The sequence below is a fragment of the Nanorana parkeri genome, unplaced genomic scaffold (assembly GCF_000935625.1).
Source record: "Nanorana parkeri isolate BGI_ZX_2015 unplaced genomic scaffold, ASM93562v1 scaffold1632, whole genome shotgun sequence".
Classification (NCBI taxonomy): Eukaryota; Metazoa; Chordata; class Amphibia; order Anura; family Dicroglossidae; genus Nanorana; species Nanorana parkeri.
In genome coordinates, this window is record NW_017307900.1 from 255,545 (window position 1) to 272,743 (window position 17,199).

The 17,199-nt window shown below is 38.2% G+C and overlaps 1 protein-coding gene across 1 annotated transcript; it reads right to left on the reverse strand.

Annotated features, from left to right (window-relative positions):
- Nucleotides 1-6,926: 6,926 nt before the first annotated feature.
- Nucleotides 6,927-14,369, reverse strand: LOC108799100 (keratin, type II cytoskeletal cochleal-like). The gene is made up of 10 exons (XM_018570924.1): nucleotides 14,078-14,369; nucleotides 13,791-14,029; nucleotides 13,483-13,691; nucleotides 13,019-13,079; nucleotides 11,292-11,387; nucleotides 10,306-10,470; nucleotides 10,043-10,168; nucleotides 8,214-8,434; nucleotides 7,954-7,985; nucleotides 6,927-7,213 (listed from the first exon to the last, which is right to left on the reverse strand). Exons 1-10 carry the CDS (start codon nucleotides 14,367-14,369, stop codon nucleotides 6,927-6,929), a joined length of 1,728 nt encoding a protein of 575 aa, XP_018426426.1.
- Between the last annotated feature and the right edge of the window lie 2,830 nt (nucleotides 14,370-17,199).

A 17,199-nucleotide genomic window follows, 5' to 3' on the forward strand; every position in this document is an offset into this window, starting at 1 on the left:
ATCAGTCGTACTAAGCTGAAGTGAATAGCCGAACAATGCTCAATTCACTTTGGCTTGGTTATTTTCTCAGCTGCCTTCGGCAGCTTTGTGAGTAACCCTCCTAGTGGTTATAACATACCATCAAAAGAAGCTCTATCTGTCTAAAAAAAGATATAAAATATTTCAGGTGTAGTGTTGCATGACATAGTACTTGTCAGTTAAATTATCACAGCACTGAAAACTGATATATTGCCTGGTAATGAAGGTGTAGATACAAGCAGGTACTCAAGTGATTAAATAAGCCCAGATACTGACCTGCATGATAACTTTTGGAATTCTAATTTGGGAAAGTAGCAACAATCAAAATTTTGTGCAGTATACAAGAGTGACATTAGTCAAATTTTAGGTAACTTTGACAAAAAGTTGACAGTAGTGAAAACATTTTTGAAATGACTTTAAATTGTAAAAGCTTATGTAAGATTGCAGTGATTTAGCTAACACATGCCTTAAAGCACTATGATAAGAATCTAGGAAACTTGTGTACTGGAGAATGTATTAGGTTAGAAAAGTAGACAAAACACCATAATAGGCTTAAATGACACACACAAAAAAGAAGCTGTTGCTTGGTTATAGTAAATATTAGAATCAGTGCTGAGTGCTGCCTTCTTTGAATACATGGATGTGAAATTCTAAGCATACTTCTTAGACTTCCTTATTGCCGAATGAGCTGCAGCTAATTGCGACAGTTTATTAGCACATGTATTGCAATTTTCTAGAGTGCATAGTGAATTCCTCAGGTATGTAATATTGGACACGTAAGCTTACTAAAGAATGTTTTACTCACTTCTGCTTAAGGATTGACCAAGGAGTGGCAGCTGGCCAGAGTTCCACTTACCTCTGTAACAGTTATTGTTTGAAAAAAATATTTTTTTAAAGCAGACACTCTGCTTCGGAAATGTCAGAGGTGCTCCCTGTGTCTGTGTATATTAAATCAATTCTCTTTTCTTCTGTGTAAGGTTTTAGAGGGCAATTGGATATGCAAGTGTGATCCAACCCTTGAAAAATGTATTTAAAAACCTGTTTATAAATCGGGACTGTAAAGCCCTGATGATTTGCTTAACGGTGTACAATTTTCAATCCATGTCACATTCAGCAGGTGGGGGCAGAGTGTACAGTCAGTGAATTTATTTTGGCCTAACTCCCAGGAGGTGTTACTTTGTTGTTTTTAATCAGACTCTATTAGGCCATACCCAAATTTCAGCATCATTTAACCAAGCCCACTTTTTGCCCTACTGCGAGTAGATGTCCATCTCCCTAAAATGTCCCTCATTCTCAGTATCTAAAGTTGGGAGCTATGATGATCTACTGATTAGGAGTCAGTGTTACAAAGTCAGATTCAACATTACCCACAAGTAGGCAGGCCTTCAGATGTTGTGAAGGTGCATATTGAGGGTAATTACATGGGTAATCGGTTTTCAAAGGTTTTTAAGAGACGTTAAATTCAACCTCCTAAGATTCTGGTGGGTGTTCCCGAGGGTTTTCATAGTCTGGTCGAACATAGTGCTTCAGAGAGTATGGTGACATACTTTCTGAGCCGCACTCAATGGAAATTGAGGAGATTCATGGCTAGGATTGGCGGACTCATGGTAAGACACAAGGAACTTGAGGATTAGATTATTTTTTCGAGAGACAACGTGTTGCACCTGAATGCAGTCTGCAGGCAAGTTTAGTTTTTGGGTCTGCAGGATGGAGTTCAGAGAGCTTTGAGAGTGTGGAAACACTCTATTAGGTTAGGTATCACCACCCTACCCATGTTGAGGGCAGGTGGCCTGGTATGTTGCAGGTGGCACAATTGTAATCCCCCTTTCCTGCTCTGCCAGGCTGCTGGTCGCATCAAGGGTCTGGTAAGGGATTTTCTTTTTTTGGAATGGGGCCCCCCCTCTGAAATTCCTACCAGACCTAAAGGGTCTGGTAGGAATGGGAAGGGGGGTGGGGGGGCATGCGGTTATTTTTATTTTATTTTCACGTTTAACAACATTAGTTCATTTTTAATTACATTTGGGCAAAATTCAGATGCATCTGAATTTTTTTAGCAAAAATTTTGATACGTTCGAATTTGTTATTCATTTCCTTTTGATATTCAGATGTATCTGAATATCCAAAAGTCAGATCGGACAAGAATGAATGCACGTCTACTATAGACAGCATTGCAGCAGATGGCACCTTTTAAAAATGGCAAACCCAGGTAGCTTTTCTTCACAAAAATCCACAATAAAGTGTATATACTGTATTTCACAAGAAGAAAAAAAAGGTATTATTAGTGTACAGACTGTATAAACAGTATTTAAACACTTTGTTGTAGGCCACATTTTGCAAATTACATACCATATTCTGACTCCGATCGTTGTGATAGCGAGATATATCCCTTGATGAAGCCGACTTCAGAAATTCTCATCACTGAAGCCCACTTGGAAGTAAGCTGCAGCAACATCAATGGCAATTGCATGTTGTTCCCTTCATTTTTGCTCTTGGCACTCTCTCTAAATCCAAGACCACGGCTCCAAATACAAGGCCTGACCTCACTCTCTTCCTCCCCATCAGATAACAAGAATTCTTGAACATCCTCTTGCATAAAATGATAAAAAATAATAGTCCCTAGCAAAAGTATATCCAAATAAAATATACATCCCTCAAAAAAATAAAACCTAAAACACTAAACTACAACCCTAAAACACTCCCAAGCCTAACTAAACCTAACTGAAAGTAAAAAAGAAACAGAAGAAGATAAAATAAAATTTAGAAAAACACAATAAAACAAACAAACAAAAAATGTTTTGAGCAGCTAAATAGTAAGTGAAGTTGTCGCAAAGGTCGCACACACAAAGGTAGTCCTAAAAAGGACCTAGCGTCTATTCACTGTTTACACAGAAATGGGTACACAATAATATCGAACGCTAAAACACTGCTATTCACAATTATGTATCAAAATACAGAACTGACTTCATGCGCCAAAACACAACAATTCACTGCAGTAATACAGCACAATACAGCACTTTATAGTGCACAGCATTATAGCAGCACTGTATAACAGCAACTATCTCTCCCTGCAAACAACACCCTGTCAGCTTTTCCTATCTACTCCATGTCTCACTCCACACACACTGACAAAAGGCTGCTAATAGCACTGACTTAGGTATAGAGAGAGGGTTAGCACAAAAGAAAGCCCCCTTATTGGCCCTTCTAAGCCACCTGACCTAAGGTCAAAAGCCAGGAAGTACATGATTGGCAATTGGTTGCTATGGTGGCGAACAATCGCATCAGTTCAACGTTTTCCTGAACTGCCAACAACTTGAATTTGGGTTGAAATCATGGTCAACCTGAACCCAAAGCTCTTCCCTACTTATGAAATAAGTTCCTCTGGGCAGTTACAGCACTTTTGCATATGGGACACTGGTAATAGATGCATTTACAGTGCTACATACTGCTTAACATGCTGTAAAATCTTTAAAAAATGTTTAAGTGTAAGCCAATTTCCTTTTCTATGATGCCTTGGGTGGGCCACTTATCACCTGGCACCTCAAAAAATACCATTCTTTCAAACCAGTCTGTTACAATAATGCTTGGCCAGTGTTTGCTTCCTATGACAAGGGATTGTGACACACTGTGAAGCAACAGCGGTGGTTATGTTAGTGATTGTAGTTTATGATGATGAAAATAATGAATGGCTTACATGGGTCATTTTCTTTGTCAACTGTTACTTTGTTGAGAGTGTGGAAGGGTTAAACTCATGTAAGTAAAATAAAGTTGCTGTGTGGCATTAAAGTGGAATTTGACCCACTAATTAAATATCTCCCAAAACAGTTACTTTCAAGGCCTGCCAGTTGTCAAGGTTACCAGTGTTCTTATTTTAACTCCCAACTGAACTTTCAAGCCCTCAAATGTCTGGTGTTATCGCTGATCACATATGCAGCCCCATGGCAACTGCAATCCAAAGAGAGGCTAACATGGTACCTTCCTTGGCTGTAAAGGATAGCAGGGTGTAATACCAATTCAAGAAATAAATATTTTATATCTGTTATAGTTTGGGTATTGGCCCCACTCCTGCCCCTGAACACCCCCCTTCCCCAATTTCATGCTCAGCCTCTTCCAAACGTTCCCATTATCTATGTCTGGGTGAATAAAAAAGTCCTGGACAGCCGGGCTGTTTCCATACAACCGAAGTGACTACTACACACTTTACTTTTGTCTTGCCTTCCTTGGGAGGAACTATACCACATTATTACTGGTAATGAGTTCCATCTCTTGCTTCTCTGTTTGCTCTCATGGCGGCTAATGCACCTACTACTAGGATAATAACTTGGAATTACTATAATAAGCACACTGTAAACCAAAACATTTTTTAGAGTACGCCTGAGACTTTATTTAACATCTTAAGATAGGATAGCAGGAGCCTTCTACTCATACACGTGTCGTGGGGTTCTCTGTAATACAAATTGCAACAATAGCAGAAATATTTGCTGTGACACATGCCCCTGTCAGCCGCCTGCACATTGCTTTCGGCCAGCAAATGTGAGGGATAGCCTAACAGAATGGCACAAGCAGAAGAAATTGGTGACGTTTCGGGGACACTCTGGAAAGAACTAGCTATGCATGCAGGTGGCCATTATTACCTGCAATGCAAAATAACTGAAGAAGGCCACAGAAAAAGTTAAAAAGTGTGCGATTATGGGTAACAACAAGGTAGCAGTAAAGGACATAACAGCCAACCACTTAAATTAAAACCAATATAAAATTGTGGCTGATTCAGCAGGAAACGCACACAATGTGAGCCAGGTTTACTCTTTCAATCAATTATATGCAGTGGAGAGACTGCTGTGAGGAGTATATTGGATTGCAGCACTGGATGTATATGCATTCTGTGTGGACTGAGTGTTCACAGATGCATTATGAACGCATCAAGTTCTAAAAAAAAGGTGCAATACACTGTTTCTGCCAGCACACACCAGTGCCCATGCATTAGGTGTAGCTTCCTGGTTTGAACGGACACTTACTCTTGTACCATAATAGTAAATAATGGCATCGTCATCTTGCCCAAAGCCTGCTGGACAATGAAGGAGCAGCAACACTAAAAAGTCATCAACTTTTCTCTCTGCACTTGTCACCACATGTGCATGCAGCAGAGTCTGATTGGCTGCCAATGCTGCCCCTCCCTCTCCCAGTCTGAGTGCTAAGTTACATGGGATGACAGAAGTCTAATATTGAAACATATTTAGGAACATATGTTAGCAGCATGCAAAAACACTTGTATTGTATTAAAAGGAATGCATAACATGTAAATTGTGTTTTGTATCTGCCTGGAGTTTGCTTTTAAGTTATAATTTTATGTTTAGCCATTGTTATTTAAGAAAACACACAAAAGATATTGCAAACGTTGTACTTTATTAGCATGTTTACTTGAAACAAACAAAAAAGCAGAAAAGAAAATAAGACACACTAAACACACCACAGAATATTTCCATTTGTTCAGACATTTTCCATTTCAGAGACCAATTAAGTAATTATACAATGAGGTGTTTAACCAATACCAACTGAGCAGATTCATGCTTTCATTTTGATAAAATCAGAAAATGAAAGCAAACATCTGACTAGCTGTTATTTGTAGCCTAGACTTCCCACATTTATCTATCCATGTATTTAATTTCACAAAATATTCTTTTGTAATAGCTGTATTTTTCTTCTGTTTCAGAAGTGGGACATATGACTTAGACCTAGTCAATTCGAACAATAAATTCAGTCCAGTAGGTGGAAAGCATCGACACACTTTTGTAGCATAGTATGACCCCACGCCTGAAGAAGTAGCCAATTGTGACTTTACCAACTTTTAATGATAAAGTGATACAGAGTGATAGAAATGTAAAATTCTGGGGATTCTGCATTGAGAACAATCTGAAAATTAGCAGTTATCAGCATATATTGAAGGTTAAATTAGTAATACAGTGGAAAGAATAATGATAAAATGCAAAGTGCAGAAGCCAAAAGCACCTAGTCAGATGTTGATATACACAAGAGCTGCAGTCACCTTAAAAAATCAATGATTTGTACAGTAACTCAATGCATCTTGCAGCCAAGATTGATTGATTTACTAAAAGCTAATAGGCTGTTCACTTTGCAAAGGACCTTTCCCTTTGCAAGGGAATTTCCCCTTAGCCTAGTGAATGTGGTGAAAACTAATTTTGCAAAGAATACCCAATGACACACAAGGAAAATTAAAAAAAATATTTTTACTTGCACATGATTGAATGATGGAAGTCAACAGAGCTTCACCTTTTCCACTAAATTAAGGAGACATTTGCTTGCAAAGTGTAAATTCCTTTGCAAAGTGAATAACCTATTTATCTTTAGTAAACCGACCCCAGAGTGTGTTTGGCAGAGGTGACTGTAGTGACTATTCATTGAGATTCTGCCTTGAGCCTTAGCTAGTAACATGCTTAAAAGAATTAAGTTGGCAAAGTAAAATTTGAAAGTGTAAGAAAAGCAAACTGTGCTCTATTATGCATGCAGTTCACCTATTTCTGCACAGCCAAAGGGAACTGTGAATGATATATTGAAACAAAATTAGATTTACCATGCACAGATTGATACAGTTTTGGCACTAGGTTCCACTAACTGTGGTCAAAAAAATGCACAGGTGTCTCACATAACTGCATAGGAGCCCTTGTTAGGTCCCCCTTTCTTTAGTGCATTATGCAAAAAACATGCAATGCATGGTACAATATTGGTCATACGTAGATAGATTACACACTGGGTACCAAAGTGATTGAGCATCACTTTGTTTTGAAGGTGTTTAGTGATTATTTTCTGTTTGTCAAAGAATCTGAAGAATTAGAAACACATTAGAGCACAAGTTACTTGCAGGTTAGAAGATTGCATGTTGCAGCTTTTAAAATTTAGATTTTTCTTGTGGATGATGTGGTTTTTGTGACATTAACAGAAGAGCTGCCACTACCTCCTGAAGAGTACCCGCCAGGGTGTACTGTTCCCCCAGTGGAGCTGCTGTGGATTCCTCCTGTGGTGATGTATCCACCGCTAGAGCTCATGGTGCTTCCAGAGCTAAATCTGCTGCCAGCTAAACCTCTTCCACTTCCAGAGCTGAATCCTGATCCTCCATGGTAAAATCCGCTGCCTCCATCATACCCTCCTCCGATGACTCCACCAGTGGTGGAGCTCACCACAGCTGTAAAAAAGAAGTATTGCTTGTGACAACCATGTGAACAAAATAGCAACACACAACATTCAACCAGAAGTAGGCTTCTCTTTACTAAAATTCTAAAGGCTAAATTCTGATCGGCTATCAATAAAGATGAGTCCATCCTTTTCTAATCTACTCTGCACATCACTCAATTTAACTTTAAAGTAGTTTTAGTGGGGAGATGAACCAAAGTCTGATTTATTGCTTTTTTTGTACTGGAAAAAGGAAAAAGCATTCTATATTGAGTTTCCATGAATAAAATGCAAACATCTTTACCAACAGCAAGTGGGATGGGAGGCTACAGGCAAATTGTGACGAGGTGGTAGCAGTCATTGCTGGTTGTTGTTCTGGTGGTCAATTAATCATTGATATAAAAGGAATATGACCAGACATTGTTGTTGCTTAGCTAAGGGAGCAGGATATGGAGAGGAACAGCAAAGAACTTTAGCACCTGCTTGTCAGGAAAAAGAAGTAGTGGATGGACAAGGTTTTCTAACCTTTTTCATTGCCATTCCCAATCAGAAACCTGCAGGTGCCTCATTAAACAAACTCTCACGGCAGTATGAGGGTACAGTATAAGAACAGCCATGTTAGTAGCTAACTAACCCCTATTGGGCACAGTCCATACATTTCATGAGTTTAACAGAGGAAGGTAAATTGACAAACAAGTATCACCCTTGTTGTTAAATAAACCTAAAAAATTCTAAATTGTACACAGTACTTACAGATGCTGACAGAGCCTCCATCTCCAGCCATCCTGTCAAGAAAAAGAGGTATTTACTAGAAGGCTAATACAAATTAATATTCCATAAAATGGTTTTATCAGCAGAATGCAAAAATATATGTTTTCTGTTTTTTTCATGGGTTACTATACAAACTAACTTGCAAGAGGTTACCATTTTTTTTAAAGGGAACTGCCTTTTATATGTACAAGAATAACTGTTACTGCTGTTTAAAAGTTAACACTAATGCCCTATTTGCCTACCTGCACTCCTCTCCTTCCAAAAGCTTCCTGTAAGTGGCGATCTCAATATCTAGAGCCAGCTTTACGTTCATCAATTCCTGATAGTCTCTCAATAGGCGAGCCATCTCCTTCTTGGCCTTCTGTAGTGCATCTTCCAGCTCCACCAGTTTATTCTTGGCATCACGGATTGCAGCTTCTCCGCGTTCCTCAGCCTCTGCTATGGCAGCTTCTAGCTTAGCACGCTTTGGATAATAAAACAAATGCTATTTATATGTAATTTACACTATTTACTTTTCCGTCATACCCATTAGATAGCACTAACACCTATTCTGCAAAACTTTGCAGAGAACATTAAACAATTTACACCAGCCTCTGTCAAAAAGCAGCTTACATTTTAGGACCAAATTTAGTTCGAAACCAACTAACCTTCTGGTATGTTTTGGGAATATGAGTGGAAAAGATCATAAAAACCCAGGAAAAACATACAAATCCGTGCAGATAATGCCTTTGGGAAACATATGTGGGAACCTAACCTTGTCAGGCAAGAGTTCTAGTCATTTTACTACCAAGATACCCAAGTTAAAACTATAATTACTGAGTTTCATTTTTGTTGTCACATCATTTTTGTTTACATTTTTGCAGATATGTTTTACGTTTAGACATGTGTACCAGCAAAAAATTTGTTTAGTTTCGTTTTGATTCGGAATTTGTTTTATTTCGTTTTTCGAAATTCGGGTCCGAAAGTCAATTCGTTTCGGAATTTGGATTCGGACGATATTCGTTATCGGAAATCCGTACAAAATTTTGTTTAGTTTCGTTGTTTCGTTCGTTGCAGCAAAGTGACATTTACGAGGGAAAAAAAGTTTTTTGTTCTCAAATGTCACTTTGCTGATACGAAATTTCATCCAAATTTCGTCCAAAAAAAACAAATCAGAAATTCGGATTTGTTTGCATTCGTGATATCTGTAATTCGGAATTCGGATACATCCGAAACTCAGAATTTCCGAAATTTCGTCCGAATTTGGATTCGGAACTAAACTAATCGCACATGTCTAGTAACGTTTATGATGGTGGAGACATTTCATGATATTATCTTGTTATTTAATAGTAAGTCCTTTTAAAGTTCAGATCTATGGGTGTAAAGAGATCTCCAAAGTTCCAAACACCAGCAGGGTTTTTAATAATACCCTCCCATACTCCCAATGCTGTAATATACTGTATTCTGTTTGGCTCTCGCTTTAGTAATGGATCATATAGCCAGTCATTGCACATATCTACTATAGCTTTTGTAGAGTCACAAACATGACTATCTTTCAGCAGTATATAGCTTAAATCATAATAGCTACTCTCTTTGTAATTTTTTTAATGAATTTCTGGGGAAACCTAAAACCACCTGTGCCATAGCACACCATTGTGTGGTAACATGGAAGGAGGCCTACTTTTACTGTTTTTTGTGTAACTCAACCAATAGATCTGAGATAGCACGTTATGCCCGCATAAGATTTTTGTGGTGATACTTTAGTGTGGCAAACACTTCAAACAACATCTGGAAGGAGATTCTATTAAAATTTATCAGGGGTTATAGGAGGTTCAGACCCTGATTACTACAGATGCTTGTATAAAATATGAGCCATTTAATGCAAACAATGATCTGGTGTTACAGTCAATGCTACTTTAATTGTCCTCTGAAGTGTGAATAAAAGATGATTTTATTTGTACATATGTGCAGTCACTGTACTGCAATATTTCTAGCTATTAGTATGATGTACGTATTGCTCTTAGACACTGACCCAACGTTTCATTTACATACCCAGACACCAGATGATGGCGTTATATTTATATCAGCATACCTGAGACTTTACGTTTTCTATTTCTCCCTTGATTCTGCTTATCATTCTGTTGTGTTCGGCAATTTCATTCTTAGTATTCCGTAAATCATCACCATGTTTTCCCACACTGATCCGCAGCTGCTCGTACTGGAAACAAGCACACAAAGAAAATAAGAAACACATAGGTAAAAAACATAAATGCAACAAGTCAACCAAACATTTCATCAGTGCGATGTGTATAACAACAAGCAAAGTAAACACAAGTACTAAATAACAGAACCCACCCTGGTTTGATACCAAGACTCTGCTTCAGTTCGACTCTTTTTAGCCATATCTTCGTACTGAGCTTTGACCTCTGCAATGATGCTCTCCATGTCAAGATCTCGGCTGTTGTCCATGGACACAACGACTGATGTATCTGAAATTTGGGCATGGAGCTGATCTATTTCCTGAAATATAACAATAAACATTGTTGGGGAAAAAAACAGTAATTGGCACAGCATGTATTTTTGATTCAGTTTTTTTTGTGTGAGTTTTAACAGTTCTCAGAATCTCAGGTACTGTATATCCTAATGACTTCAAGATTACCCTACATTAGCTCTTGGTTCTCATCCCCCTGCCATAAAATTTCTTTGCACTTGCTGCATTAATTGTAGCAAAAATAAATGGATACTCCAACCTTGCGAAAGAACATATTATTTCAGTAATCTGACTGTATATTGCTGCAGACAATGCAATAAACTGAGATAGGAGTGAAAAAGGAAAGTATGTATAAAGTATCAATTGTCTTTGATCAAATAATCTGCATTTTAAACCTGACGTCTCGTTATATACACCATAATAGTGCACATATTTTTTTCATGGCTCTTTCAGTTTTTTTCAGTCATTGTCCAGTCATACATATTAGTTATCATTTTTCTGTAAAATAGATTGTCAGTTTATATTTTTAAAACAGTAGTGACTTTTTACTTTTTTTATACTTAGAAGACCAAATGTCTCTTTGTTAATATGTTTCAATGACCATGTAAGAAAGGTTTAAATGATTTATAATCGTCGGTGGACTTTCAAATACATACCAGCAACAATGTTCTGCTCTGCCTGAAGAGGGAGTGTCTTTTGCTGCCTGCCGTTTATATTTTTATGCTTGGTTTATGTTTATATCAGGAACCAGAACCAAATATCAGTTTATAGCAATATATACTGTAATTAATGCGCTCACTGTGGACAAACCTAACAGGTTTAGGAAATTACATGTTGTATAAATAATTACCTGTTGGTATATTTGTTGGAGGAAGTTGATTTCATCACGCAGCATTCCCACTTTGGCTTCCAGATCTGCTTTGTTCATAAAGGCACCATCCACATCCTAAACAATCATATCATTTCAGGATAAATAATTCATTTTAAATAATCAAAACAATGAGTTATCGTGACTATAGACAGGTTGATATCTCACAGAGATTGATAAGATGTTTGGCATCTACTCATCGTTTAACAAACCACTACCCGCCACACTATGGGCCTAATTTACTAAATTGTGATGTACAGTACAGTAACCTTAAAGTGACATTAAACCGTCAGATTTTTTAACATAAAACAATACTGTAATGTGTGCCTTACTGTAATCCATGGTTGTTTCCCTTCTCTTTGCTGCTCTTCCTTTTAAATCCTTCTCTCTTCTCATGCTGGGCAGAACTCCTGTTTTGCAGCAGACTGCCTTGTCTCTGGAATGGATACATGGTGTCTGTGTGAAGGTTCACAACCTGAGCCAGCGCTACAGGAAGAGGCACTCAGCTGCAAAGGGAAGTTCTCCCCAAGCATGAGAAGACATGAGGATTTACAAGGAAGAGCAGCAAAGAGAAGGGAAACAACCATGGATTACAGTAAGGCACACATTACAGTATTGGTTTATGTTAAAAAATCTGAGGGTTTAATGTCACTTCAAGTTAATATGGGCTGGATTTACTGAAATGTAAAGTAAGCTAAAGAAGAAGAAAAAAGGTCTGTCTTTTAAATTTGCCCCGCTCTTTTGCTCAATTTCCATGTCAATGTACCTAATGAATTCACCAAGTATAGGTGGCTATTGGAGATAAGCCTGGTGTACCTGTACCAGAAGCGTAAAATTTTAATGGTTATAGGATGTACACATAAACATGCAGATGTAATCATAGAAGCAGTCAGTTTTTGCAATTTGCCCATTAGATTTATGAGCAGATATTGACCAGTTGCATGGGATATACTATGTTTGGAATGTTTTGTTAGGTTAGGTCTAAAATAATCTGCATAGGTTATTTACCAAGCCGAAGAAAGAAATATGATAACCAAATAACCTTTATACTGTATTAATGTTTTGAAATGTGGAAACAAAAAAACAAACAGATTGTTGCTGGCATAAAGTCAAAGTGAATGATATATCAAATAGTGATACCATTTGGGATTCATTACTCTGCACATATCTAAATTTAATTAAGCTTTAACATAGACTAAGTTTGGCTAATCAGCTGTCCTCCAGACACAGTAAATGACACATGTCAGCATGTTCTGTCAATCACTTCTTATAAAGTAAGGCTACAATGTATATTTCCCATACAAATGAAAAGCAAAATTGTGCAAAAATTTCATAGAGACCAATATACCAAATATTTGAAAAATGATGTGTACAGTATGATTAGTAAAAAACAATCAGAGCCTTACAGGCAATGTAATGCTTACATCATAATACATTTATGGCAGCAAATTACAAACATAGGTACAGAGAGTATCAGTGAATATTCAGGTAAAAAACAAACCAATGTACCACACTGCACAAACATAGAGGTAAAATAACAAAAGTATGCCGCACTGACCATAACTAACCATGACATAACATTATAACAGCTGGCATAAAACATGCTCCTCAGACCATTGACCTATACACATCACACTCTTCCCCATGAAGGAGTCTACAGTCTATTATGCCTAGCCAGTTAGCCACTGTACAGACATGTATATGCTCACCTTTTTAAGTACAACAAATTCATTTTCAGCAGCTGTGCGCTTATTAATTTCATCTTCATACCTTAAAGACAGCAAAAATAAAAACCACTTCAGCAATGTATGGACATATGTATGTAACCAATGTGTATTTGCACATTAAATCTAGAACAACATAAAATAAAAAAGTTATTTCAGAGCTGTTAGTGTTTTTTTTTTAGTACTGTACACAACATTTCCAACAACTATCCATCCATACTTGCAGAGATAATATTTTTAGGCTACACACTATATAATACACCTTGCATTCATTTTATGTAGCGGGAGCTTTGCTTGTACATCTGTTAAACATGACCCCTTCTCAACAGTGGCATAACAAATGCTTCTGCAGTCAAATTTCAAGTTGAATTTGTGCCTGCTTTTCGTTATTAACTTCCATGTATCCTGGATAACTCTTCTATGTTGCTGTCTCATTCTATTTTACTTACTTATTTTTGTAATCCTCCACAGTATCTTGCATATTCTTTAGCTCAGCCTCCAGCCGGGCTTTTTCCCCACCAAGACCTTCACTTTGCCTCCTGAGATTGTTTAAGTAAGCCTCAAAGTAGGGTTCTATATGGCTTTTTACAGTCTTTTGTTCTTGTAACAGGGTCCATTTAGTCTCCAGCATTTTATTTTGTTGCTCCAAAAATCTGACCTGAAAAAAAGTTGTTAGAGGCATAATATTGGGAATGCTTACAATTCAGATTACAAGACAACTTTTGGTGTCAAAGATAAATATGTTGTCATATGTTACCTTGTCTATGAAGGATGCAAATCTGTTGTTCAGTGTTTTAATTTGCTCTTTTTCTTCTTTTCTTAAACTGTGGAGGTTTGGGTCAATCTCCAAGTTGAGTGGCGTGAGAAGGTTTTGGTTGACAGTAACTGGTGTGATGCCGACAGGGCTAAATCCAGCTCCATATCCACCAATGCCACCACCAACTCCAAAACCACCACCAACACCATATCCACCACCAGCACCAAATCCACCACCAACTCCATATCCACTGCCAACTCCATATCCACTGCCAACTCCATATCCACCACCACCACCACCACTGTATCCCCCACCAACTCTACAGCTGAAGGCTGATCCAGCACCACCAACTCTGAGTCCAGATCCAAGTCCACCATACCCATATGAGCCCCTCACAGGATGGTAGCTTGCAACTGACATTCTGCCACCAAGAGAGCCTGCATTGTAAAGGCTTCTGCTACCAAAGCTTGGACCTCTGCGGTATGAAGAGACGCTGAATCCACTGGCATTTCCTGGTGCACATAAAGAAGAAGAGCTGAAGTTCCTAACTCCAGATTTACGATATTGCTTGTGTGTCATTTTGTCTTGTCAAATTTGCTGTTGCACAATAGTGAATTCTCTGGGATGTAGAACGAACAGCGGCCAATGTCAAATCTGGCTCTGTTGGCATCCAATGGTGATTAGGCCTTTTATACAAGTGCTGATATGGGCTTGGTCAACAGTAAACTAGGAAGACCCTTTTATTAGCTTCTAAGGCTTGGCACTGTCTTATTTTTGTTCATAATTTTAGTTGTAAAATGCCTCACACACCTAAAACAAAAAAAATGTATAATTTATTTCTGGCAGTGTCTATCCCATAAAATAAAATGTATGTTATACTAAGGAAACTGCAGAAACAGACAAATGAATCAGTTGGTTTAATTTGTTCCTAAGGATGGGCCACACATAAAAATTTACTAACTGGCTAAATTCCAGCACTGCTCTGCACTGGGGCCTGTATATGTGAGAGATCAGAGTGTCATAAAATATCAGTAATATATAGTTGTACTGCAAAATATGTCTAGCCTTGCTAGGTTTATGTGCTAGTCTTTTGTTTAAATGGGAGCAAGTGCACAGGTCTTGCATTCAAATGCTAACTAGGTGTAGTAACTTGTTGTTCAGTTGTTTTACAAAGTTGTGCAATATGCTGTCCCAAATAGTATTATATATTAACATATAAGTGCTCAAACTGTGGATAAATATGGGTCCCTATAATGTTAGACCTGTAACTGCAAAACTGACATTTGCTTCTCACCATGTGACGCTAATACAGTACTTGGGACTCATTTTCAAAAATTAAAGAGCACCATTGTACTTTTCTTTCCTATCTAGTTATGGTAGCTTATTCAGCATTCAGAGAAGGGGAAATGACCATTTGCAGGCATGAAACTTCACCGACATAAGCTTATGCTAGGCGTCCACTTCCTACCATAGCATGAACATGAAATACTTAGGCTACCCAAGTACACATGTTTGTACCAGAAACCAACTAGAAAGATGTGTTTGAACAGTTAGATTCTGCTTGTCCAATTGTCATCTGATATTTATTTAGTATATCTCTTCAATATATGCACATTTCACCATGTTCTGACTCTTTAATAAATGCTGCAAGTACAGAAAAATGATCCGTTACTCCTTTCAGTAATTCATTGAGCTCCTCCTGGAAATGCTACATTCTACATCGATACAGTACAGTGAATAAACATTGTCAACCTATGCAGTGGCAACTCTAGGAACAATATATAGGGGGGCACATAAGATACCACAGTCAAAACTGGGGGTGCACTAATGATTTTCCCCACTAAATCATACCACTGAAAAAACTAAATAAGTATTTATAAATGAGATTACAAAATACGTGAGTAGTAATGCGTTATGCAATGATACCTTTTTATTGTACTAACCTAATACTTAAAAGACAAGCTTTTAAGAGTTTTCCTTTCTTCCTCAGGTATTGCTTCAGACCCAAGAAAGAGAAAAACTCTCAAAAGCTTTTCGTTATAGTTTAAAGCATTTTCAGCAAACACCAGGGCTGTGTATATAATCACCTATGCTATACAGCAATGCAGAATACCACCAGCTATAGAGGACTACAAATCCCAGCACTACATTATACAGTAAAGCAAAATGAGAATACCACCAGCTATAGAGGACTACAAATCCCAGCACTACATTATACAGTAAAGCAAAATGAGAATACCACCAGCTATAGAGGACTACAAATCCCAGCACTACATTATACAGTAAAGCAGAATGAGAATACCACCAGCTATAGAGGACTACAAATTCCAGCACTACATTATATAGTAAAGCAGAATACCACCAGCTATAGAGGACTATAAATCTCAGCAATACATTATACATTAATGCAGAATACCACAAGCTATAGAGGACTACAAATCCCAGCAATACATTATACAGCAATGCAGAATACCACCAGCTATAGAGCACTACAAAACCCATAAATACTTTATACAGCAATGCATAATGGCACCGGCAATAGAGCACTGCAATTCTCAGCAACAAATTATACAGACTTGCAGAAAAATACCATCTGCTATAGAGGACTACAAATGCCAGCAAAACATAGAACAATGCAGAATAATGGTATATGAATTTGCTACATACTCTGTGCTGCTGCTCTATCAGGTTCTGGCCTGATGTCTTGGGCAGAGGGTGTCAGGAGGGGTGGGGAGGGTCTTAGTAAGGGGAGATGTGCAGGTGGCAGAAGCGCTGTAAGCAGGCATCGTGTGGCTCCCCAGAAGGCTGCCGCAAGGTCCCGAGCAAGTGCCGGACCTCAGACACCCGAGTCAATTTGAAAAATGTAAATGCCGATATCGTTTTTTTGTATTGGGAGAGAGGTCAGTTATAACGCAGAGTACAGAGGTGAGTAATGTAACGCACAGTGCATTGGTCAGTTGGTATAACACAGAGTGCATAGGTCAATAATTTAACGCAGAGGTCAGGGGTGTAACGCAGAGTGCAGAGGTCAGGAATGTAACGCAGAGTGCAGAGGTCAGTAATGTACGCAGAGTGCAGAGGTCAGTAATGTAATGCAGGGTGCGAAGCTCAGTGATGTAACGCGGAGTGCGGAGGTCAGTAATGTAACACAGAGTGCAGAGGTCAGTAATGTAACGCAGAGTGCGGAGGTCAGTAATGTAACGCAGAGTGTGGAGGGCAGTAATGTAACGCAAAGTGCGGGGACAGCGATGTAAGATAGAAAAGGGACTTACAGTTTTGATGTACTAGATCATGCGCTCCATCCTCATGCCCTCTTCTTCCTCTGGTGGGGGAAAATGAAGGGAAAAAAAGATTAAAATAGAAAAATTGCATCTACCACATTTAAAGACTGGTAAACTGCAGTGTTTTT